The sequence below is a fragment of the Sminthopsis crassicaudata genome, chromosome 4, assembly GCF_048593235.1.
Source record: "Sminthopsis crassicaudata isolate SCR6 chromosome 4, ASM4859323v1, whole genome shotgun sequence".
NCBI lineage: Eukaryota > Metazoa > Chordata > Mammalia > Dasyuromorphia > Dasyuridae > Sminthopsis > Sminthopsis crassicaudata.
The window spans coordinates 473,597,955-473,607,913 of record NC_133620.1 but is presented as its reverse complement, the minus strand read 5'-3'; the positions used below and the strand labels follow the sequence as shown (position 1 = coordinate 473,607,913).

The 9,959-nt window shown below is 43.7% G+C and overlaps 1 protein-coding gene across 3 annotated transcripts in view; it reads left to right on the top strand.

Moving 5' to 3' along the window:
* The first annotated feature begins 1,070 nt into the window (after window positions 1-1,070).
* The window catches only part of LOC141540406 (uncharacterized), a 49,334-nt gene continuing 40,445 nt past the window's right edge, over window positions 1,071-9,959 (top strand). For all 3 annotated transcript variants that reach the window (XM_074264419.1, XM_074264418.1, XM_074264420.1), the window contains exons 1-4: window positions 1,071-1,587; window positions 3,571-3,638; window positions 7,472-7,611; window positions 8,744-8,941. In XM_074264419.1, coding sequence (XP_074120520.1) covers window positions 1,466-1,587; window positions 3,571-3,638; window positions 7,472-7,611; window positions 8,744-8,941 — 528 coding nt within the window. In that variant the 5' untranslated portion in view covers window positions 1,071-1,465. The remainder of the gene's footprint in view (window positions 1,588-3,570; window positions 3,639-7,471; window positions 7,612-8,743; window positions 8,942-9,959) is intronic.

The window sequence follows — 9,959 nt, the reverse complement described above, 5'->3', positions numbered from 1 at the left end:
CGGGAGGCGACCACAGAACGAGTCACGTATTTTTGATCATGCGAATTCCTTTTGCGGCACCAAGTTTTTGTGATTTCTCATTGTTCAGTTGGGAGAACGGTGGGGGTGGGGGGTGGGGAGACAAATCCTGGCTTTGCTGGCTTGCTTGAGGCCTTTCCTAGGGATTTGCCCCTTTTCCTCCCCAGTTAATACTTGTACGTAGGCAGTTGTTGGTAGAATGCCTTCAGAGCCCAGTGGCCAGAAGGGTAAACTGAGCCCAGGAAATTCAAGATCACTCAAATAATTGAGTCTTCTGATTCCCAGTCAAGTCCTATATCCCTTTATCACCCTGTTTCCCATGGACTTTTCTCTGTGTCCTTAGCAATGAGCACAAGGAGATGCTTAATAAGCGAGTGCTTTTCAGCAGGCTGACTGACCTCATTCATGAGCCCAAGCTGAAACTTTCGGGCTCGAGGGATGGGATGGCAAGGTTCCCCTAGGCCTGAATCCGGTCTGTCACTACCTGGGTCCACCAGAGGGGCCCACGATGAAGAGAGGAAGTCCAGTTATATTTCCATTATTAAACTGTCATTACTAATCTGACTGAAAAGGCCAAGAGAGAGCCGGAGAGAGCCGGCTTGTCTTCTAACTGGAAAAACCCACCTCCATACTTCCTCCTGCTTCTGCTGGAGTCCTGCCATGTTCTGGGGCTGGATCGGGCCCGGGCGACTGCTCCAAATGTCTGCCCCCTTAAAAGGCACGGGCTCCTCGGCCCCTCTCGGAGCACATTCTCTCCCAAGGCACAGTTGGCACCTGGAGGTCGGCCGTCCATTGGGAAGTGGGTGACTTTGCCCAGTCTGTATCCCGACATTCATCTACTTCTTAGAGCGGCGTATCGTCAAAAGCTGCTGACTTTTCTTTGCTGAAATTTCAGAGGCGAATCCCCCTGTTGTCCAGGCTCTTTCTCCCCGAAACCCAGCCCCGGGTCCGTCTGAGCTTCCTTCTCCTGGGCTTTCCTCCCCTCCCTCATGGTTCAGCTCAGTTGGAATGTTCCAGGGGCCCAGAGTTCCTGTGTTTTCCTTTGAATGCCAAGGTTCTGGAGCAGGAGGACCAGGAAATGCCTGGGGTCTTGGTCTCTGCTCTGCAGGTTCCCCGCTATACTCATCTAGCGGCCATCCCCCTTTAGCCAAATATCCTTGATTTAAGGATCCCCAGACTTCCGGGACCACAAGGCCTTGGCTTCCCTGGGACCCGGTGGCAGCGAAGGAGCACCTTTCAGTGGGAAAAAGGCACATCCACACGCCAGTGAAGATGTCACTGGTCAGTGGCCACTTTCCTCCGGTTATCTGAGAGGTCGTTACCGTTGCCCCCTAAAGGCAATCTCGGGGATTGTGGATCCTGGTGACTTCACCCTATGTGATTTCCATCACTTGTCGTGTTCATTGTAACTTAGTTGAGACAGCGTCAATCTGGGGCTTCTTTCCCCATGCTGGGAAGGCAGGGCCTGCTCAGTCCCGGCATGGCCAGTAGCCCCCGGAGGACCGCCTTGACAGCTTTCATCCCCGTGGGTCAGCTGCTTTCTTCTGCTGCCCAAGTACCCCGGAGGAGGTAAGAGGGCCCCGGAAAGGAGAGGGGCAGCGGTCGCCCTGCAAGGGGCGGGCTTTATTCCGACATGGGACCTTCAGAGCATCTTCTAAACCCCAGAGGGAAGGATAGGGACTGGGAGCTTCTTCCTTTTTTTTTTTTTGTTGTGGTGGGAGGAAGGCAAGAGAGATTCTTGTAGACACCCTAGGAGAAGGGGGGAGTGTAGAGTACCTTCTAAGGGAGACCCTACAGGACGTGGGGATGCTTGGATCAATGGCGCCCCTTACCTCGGTGGGCTGAATGCCCAGAGTTTCCTTCAAGGAATGGCTCATGGCCTTAGCTCAGGTTCAGACCCTTCTCAGACCTGATCCTCTCTCTACAATTAATCTTAGTTAGAATCAGAAATGAGAGCTGGAAGAAAAAGCAGAAGTCCATAGAGTCCATTGCCAAAGGTCACCCAGGTACGAAATGCCAGAGCCAGAATCTGAACTCAGGCCTTCTGAGAGGAATCATGATGGCTGCCTCTCACTGGCCCTCCTAAATTACCCCCTCCTCTTCTGTGACCAGACCCTTTCTCAGATCCTCTCCACCCTTTTCTTTTTTCACTTTTCTCTTTCCATCCCTTCTTCCCGTTCATCCTGAGAGCTGTATCTCAGCTAGGGATGAGCATAAGCTGATTCACTGATCAGAGAGCTGAGTATAGCGCATGTTTGTGATTCAACTCTTTTGTGACTTCTCTGGAAAGAATAATAATAATAATAATAATAATAATAATAATAATAATATGTATGGTTTAAGTCAGTTATTATGAGCTGTAGCAGTGGCGGAGGGATAGGGGGCTCTCTGGGAAATTCTGTTCCAGTCAGAGTTGGTATTCTGTGAAAGCAAGTGGTTCCCTATGATTATTTTCAGATGATGTTGTTATATGTGTGTATAATATATTATGTATATAATATAATTATTATTTCAATGCTCATTGAAAAGATGAGAAAAAGCTAATAACTCACATTTCCACAGTCCTTTGATCTTTGAAAAACTGCACATTTTATTTAATTGGCTCCTCACCACCGTCCTGAGAGATAACTCAGAGATCTCTTCTCCATTTTACTTATAGGGAAACTGAGACTTACACGGCTAATGAAAGAGCTAGATTTGAATCCAGCTCTTCCCAACACCAGATCCAGAGCACTTTCACTGTCCTACTCTGTCCGCCCTCTGGTCATCAGATTGAGAATTTGGGGTAGTCCAGGGCCACCTTCTGGTTCCTGTTTGACCTACTGCTTTTCAGTAACCCTACCTCTACCCCACCCCTACCATAGTTCTGGGAATTGTGTTTTCAAGTGAATAAAATGCTATTGGATCACAGAGGAGACTGACTATGTGAAATACAGTTATCAAATAATTTTTAAAAAACCAGGCCCGGGTTAAATTTTAGAGAAGAGGAAAAGTGACTGGTCTTGGGCCACATAACTAGAGAATGGTGTTGGGAGGACTTGGTGACTGTCCCTTCATGAAAACAGTGCATTCTAGGAGCATGTGCTGTCACCTCCAGCATTTACCGACAATGTGTGTCTGAGGAAGAGACTCTGCTGCCTCTAAGGAGGCTGATCTGAGCCTCCACCTCCTCACACACACGTCATTCCCTATGTGTTAGTCATCATGTGAAGACATGGGGATTCAAAAGAACCAGAAGTCCCTGCCCTTGAGGAGCTTACAATCAAATGGGGGAGAGAGTTGTAGTCTGCAAAGGGGATGTCTCTTTGAAGCAAAAAGAGAGTGTGTAAGGATCAAATACCATCGCACATGTAATGGGTTTCACCACCATTAAACTGTTAAGAAAGGTTTTATAATGAAGGTGGAACCCTCTCCTGGCAAAGGAGAGCCCCTTTGGGAGGAGTTACAGGTTGAGTCTCTGAAGGCTCAGAAGCTGGCAGGATGTCAGGCTTCTGTCTTGCCCAGCCCGCAGGGCAAAGCAGTGATGGACCTCATGCTCTCATTTCTCTGCAGCTCTTCCTTCAGCAGCTCAGAAGAAAAATACACCATCCTTGAGCAGAGGGACAGACTTCTTCGAGAAGGTGAGCTATGCATCTGGCCTTTCCCCGAAGCAGAGGGAAGCAGCTAGGAGCTCGCAGGCCTTTGACTCCTTGGAGGCGCCTGCCTTCCTGGTGTCCCCTGGCTCCCTGGTGGCCTCTTAACTCCCTGGTGCCCGTGGTGGCCCCTAGCTCCCTGGGGGCTGCTGGCTCCTTGGTGGCCCCTGAATCCTCTGATCCTTCCCAGCCCCAACAAAGTGATGGACTTTCTGAGCAGGGCTGAGTACCCTCAGCTAGACTTCCTTCCTATCTGAGGACATTGTCACATAGCAGAATTTTGGATCTGTAATCTGGTTGAAGTACTCAACAAGAAAAATAAAAATAATAATATTTGGTACTAGAGCCTTTTAAAATTTACAAAGCACTTTATGCACATTATCCTATTAGAGCATTGATTAAGCATCTGTGAGAGAAGGCAAGTCCAGAGTTTATGAACACAGGAGTAAATTTATCCCATTTATAGGAAATGACAAGATCGAAGTTATGATGATCTTTGTGTGTGTCAGGAGCTGTGTTGGGATACACACAAAATGTGCTCTCCAGGACCTCACAGTCCAATGGGGAAGACAATGTACAATCAGTTATATACAAATAAGATGTGGACAGGATAAACTGGGGGAATTCAGAGGGGAAACATTAGCATTAAGGAGGATCAGGAAAGTCTTTTTGTAGAAGATGAGGTTGAAGTCAGAGAGGCCAGGAGATGGAGATGAAATGGGAGAGAATTTTGGTCATGAGGAGAATCAATGATTTTTGTGAAAAAAAGCAAGATTAGTGTCATTGAAGGAAGAATAAAATGTAAGAATGCTTAGAGGTGATTAAAGTGAAAGAAGACATAGCCACTTGGAGGAAGGGAATTAAAGGTACAATAATCCCATTTTATTGAGGAGGAAAGAGAGGTTTAGAGAAGCTAAAAGTCTTGCCCAAGATCACCCAACTAGTCAATATTCCAGCCAAGATTTGGACCTATTTTCATTCAGTTTCTAAATCCACTCTACCCCACTGAGGCCTTCTCAATAATAATCAGTTTACTTAGTTGAAGAATTCCCTTCACCAACTCCAAATATCACAATTTCAAGCTTTAGCTAAGAGATGGGATTGGTGCCATGGACTAAAGAACCTAGCCGGAGACATCATCTAAATGTCTATTGTCATTGGAAGCCTCTAGGATGTTACAAAAAGAAATCCCAAGGAACAATCGGCAGTACTGTTAGTAAGACTTGGCTGCTTCTGGGTGACAGTCATATTTAGTGCCTAATATTATAGTTATTGTTGAAATTCGAAAGGAGACCCCAAAAGATGGAGGTCTGCAAATTTGCCCCTTCTCCAAGTTTTTCCAGACTCCAAGTCCAAAACAAAGTTTATTATTATTGTAATGCCAGTTGAAGCAGGCTACATTCCAAAAGAATAGCAAAGAACCGGGGGCAAGAAGACCAATTTATAGGAAAAGACAAGAAGATGTAGTAATTCAAGTCACTGATATGCTAATTTTATGGCCCAGAGGTAGAACTGAGGAGTCTCTGGAATGCACCTCACCATTTGTCTCAGAAACTCTGTTATCGCTGACCACCAGATTGTGATCTGCCAATCAGTAGTTTCTAGGACTATATTATGGTATTACTAAAGCTAGGAGACTTCAGGATCATACACAAATAGATTGCTAAAATAATAGCACTCTTACGGCCTGGGGCCCTCAGGATTACTGCTGTATTTCTCCTAGAAACTCTACCCTATCAGTTTTAATGAGAAAACAAAGACTTATAATTAGAAAACAAGCCCCATCAGAAAACTGACTAGGACTGGTAGGAGAAGGTAGAGAGAACTTCCTACTAACAGTGAGCATTTATATAGAACTCGAGGCTGCAAAGCACTTTTCTTGAGTTTTCTCATTTGATCCCTGATACATCTCAGTTCCCATGATCCAATCTTCTACTCTAACTCAATCACACACACACAACACTCAATGGTTATACCATTGATCTTGCTTTCTCCCATAAATGCATCACTTTTGTATTCATAAACTATGAAATTGCCTTGTTTCATATTAATCTAATATCATTCCATCATTTCCATCTGATTTATAATCCCAACTCCCATCCTTTATGCTTCCCATGACCTCCAGTTCCTTGACTCTTCAGTTCTTTCTCCCTACCTCCTCCCACCATCCCCATCACTTCCCCTCTTAATTCCTTGGCCACCTAATCTAACTCTATATAGTCCTCTTGAATCCTATACTCCCTTTTCCTATTTCTGTTCATACCCTGCCAAGCCTCAACCTGGGATTGATCTCACTATCCATTATCGTTACTTCTACTCATGTGCTGCTGAATAAAAATGGTGAAAATCAGGCAACTGTTAATTGAGGTCATTAAAAATTCATGCTACATAATCTCGGCTGATTTTGATCTTGGTCATGTCTGGTTGCTAATGGTCTATCTGCCCCCAGGCTCTGTCCTGGACTTTCTTCTCCTCCCTTTATAGTACTTTACTTGGGAATCTCATCAGTTCTAATGGATTTAATTATCATCTTTTAGTGGATGATTCTCAAATTGAATTAACCAACCCTTATCTTATATCATCTGTAATCACCCATTAGATATCCTGACTTGAATATCCCATAGACATCTTAAACTCAACAAGTCTTAAAATGAATTTATGATCTGTCCCCTTAAATACCCCCCTTCAAATTTCCTAGTTACTTGGGGTACTCCCTTCCTCCCCATCCCTCAGGCTTATAGCTTAGGATCATCCTTGAGGTCTCTCTCCTTCTCACTTACCAGTATCGGATCTATTGCCAAGCTCAGTTATTTGATCTTACTATCATTCAGGTATTTCCTCTTCCTTCTTCAGACACTTCCATTGTCCTGGTTCACTTCCACCTCACTTCCCAATTCCCAGACTTTGTAGATGAGGAATTGTGGTTCAGAGCAGTGAAATAATGAATTCAGGGTCACATAAATAGTAAGTGGCCGAGTCTGGCTCTGAGTCTCAGTTAAGTGATGCGTCCTGATCACACCGTTGGCTTTTGACAAAATCAAGACCAGGATCCCCTGTTCCTGGATCCTATTTTCCCACCGCTTACACCAGAACTCCCACTCATCTGGGGGAGGACTATGGACAAGACTTATGACATAGGATGTGGGGACCACGTCTGGGCCTAAACTTCTGGGTAAAGTTACGGGCAGCGTAATTTAGAGAAGACATTGTCAAATTCGAGTCCCATCTCCAGGGGGGCAGCCCAGCTGGTATGGCCGTAAGATCATGCTGTGTGTCAATCCCTTATGTGGATTAAGGAATACTTAGCAGACAAAAGTTCAGAACAGGGTAGGAAGAGGATGAGAACTGTCTTCTAGTACCTGAGCATCTCTTACATGGAAGAGAGACTAGATTTGTGCAGCTTGGTCAGTAAAAGAGTTCTAAGCAGTGAGCGAGAAAACCACAGCGAGTTTCCTGCCAATTCCTCTAGTCAATCCATTATCAATAGGGGGTTGGTTGGCAGCTCTAAGGAGAAGAAGCGATCACTAGGCACTGCTATGGATTTACCAAGACTAGGTGAGGGGAAACTGTTCTTTCTTTTGTTGTGATGCTTTCTGGAGTCGAAACCCCAAATTCCCTAGATGGAACAAAACTGCACTTCATCTTTTCATTTGTTCACAGAAGAGGAAACTGAGGCTCAAAAACATTGGAAGGTGTTTTTAAGGTGACAAGCCAAGATGGGAACTTAGATCCTCTCATTCCAGCCCACTGATTTTTCCCTTCCGAGACACATTGGCTCCTTGTTCTCAGTAACCCCATCCCTCTCCTGCTTGGCTTCTTAGATCGAAAAAGGATAGTGGCCCTGGACAAAGCTGAAGCTCTTACTGGTACGTGTCCAGACATGTGTCCAGAGAAGGAGCGCTACCTGAGGGAGATTCAGAGCCAGCTCAGCCCCTTTGAGATGCTCCCGGGCACTGACAAGGTACCATTGTCTTCTATCTTTATCTTTCAACTCTTACAAATACTAATGGTGTTTGTCTAATGGAGGAGATGACCGAGGATGAGGATGAGGGTAGAGAGTCTAATGTCCACAACATTGATGGGCAAAGTGAATATAATTGGCAATTCTCGGGCTTCTGAACATGGGAGTAAATTTTGACCAAAGGATAAATTCTTCTCTGAAATTCTTTTTATTCATTTTGTGTGACAAGTTTCGCTTCCCCAAGACTTATTCCCTATTTAATCATGCAGAGGACATATTGGTCACATTAAAATTCTGCTCCCTGATGATTTTCCCCAGTGGGTATGAGCCTGGATTCAAAGAGACTCAGCCATGTTTGCAGGCAATATGTATACATGAAAACACGTGTGAATATGAATGTATATGCACATGTGCACATATATGAATGCAATGTGTATTATATATATATCTTTTTTTAAGAATAGACTTTTATATTTTAAATCATAACTAAGCATTCCCATCTTCCTTTTTTTAATTTATAATTTTTTTCATAGTATATATGCATGAGTAATTTTTTAAAATAATATTATCCCTTGTATTCATTTTTCCAAATTATCCCCTCCCTCCCTCTACTCCCTCCCCTTGATGACAGGCAATCCCATACATTTTACATATGTTACAATTATATATATATCTCAACACACTTAGACACATTGTCCCTGTTGGATTGATGGGAAGACTTGAACAAGAGTTACCCAGAGGCTAGTGTGGATAAGTTTGAAGCAAAAATCAAGGGGGAGAAGACGAGACACTTGTCAAAATAGTGACATAATCTTGCTTAGCAGAGGCTGGATGCCATTTTGGAGAGCTCATTTGAGTGGGAATTGCATTAAAATATAAGTTCCTTGTGATATGGGATTTTTTTAAAGCTGTCTCCAATACTTAGCCTGAAGCATAAGAAGTACTTCATACATGGTCATTTGTTAATCGCTTTTGGGGGTGTTATTTAGACTCGGTTGGAGAGCTCCAGGCTCTCACATTGTATGATTCTGTGACTACTCCATAGCTTTCATCCATGATCCATCGGCCATACACGACTCTCCCCTGCCCCGCCTCCAGAACCTGAGCTCACACTTGGTGTTCTTTTCCTCAGGTAGACCACACAGCAGCCATTAAGGAATACAGCAGGTCCTCCGGTAGCCTGGAGAAACTTCTGCCCCACGAGCTCAGGCCCTTGGCTGTGCTGAGTATGACCATGGATTATATCATCACCCATATCATGGATCAAGGAGAGAGGAACTACCAGGATTGGTACAGCTTTGTGTGGAACAGGACCCATGGGATAAGGAAGGTGTGTTCTCCATATTAGTGTGGCTGAGCTGAGAGCAAAGGTAGATCAAATGCTCGCTTCTGCTTTCTTCTAGTACCTGAGCATCTCTTACATGGAAGATGCATTTGCCAAAGTACATGATCACATGCATTATCTCCTGAATTTTTGTATCCTACACGTGGGGTTTTGGTGCATAGGGTATCGGACTTGACATCAGGAAGATCTGGATGCAAATCCTAATTCAGATATGGATTAGCCTTTCACTTAACCTCCACCTGCTTCAATTACTTCATCTGAAAAGTGGGAACAATAATAACTTCTGAGAACCAAAGTGAGATGACTAATGGAAAGTACGTGGCAAACCTTTATGTACTAGGAACATTTTAGCTGCTATTGTTATTATTATGGAGAAAAACATGATTTTTACAAATCCTTAAACATTATTTTTATTACAATCTTTTGTGTTGTACATTATCTTCATTGCCAGCTATTCCCTTTGTCCTTTCTCTCCTTAGGGAGCCATCCCTTGTAACAATAATAAATTGTTATAAATAAATAACATTGTTATAAATAAATAAAAGAAAAAAGAAAATTAATTTAACAAAATTATCCAATAATTGACTAAATCAGAACATATATCCAATATTCCACACTCATAGTTCCCTACCTCTATTAGGAAGTGTTGAAAGTTGATTTTCTCCTCTCTTAGCATCACATTTTAAACCCAGAAGGAACCTTGGAATCCATTGAGTCCAATCTCCTCATTTTTCAGATAAGGAAATTGAGATAGAGAGAAATTTATGTGGCCTTTTGTTAAGTAGCCAAATCACACCGTTGACTTCTCTTGATCTGCATAAAATTTTCAGGTCAACCTCGTGTGAACATTCAGAAATGTCCCTATTTCCAAAATAACATCAACAAAAAATGGTCTGTATTTCAAAGAGAAAAAAAGGAGTGTGTGTTTGTGGGTCTCCTGTAATCCAAGGCAACATCAAGGGATGTTATTTTGGAAATGTTCCTTCTTTGTGTCGTTGCTTCT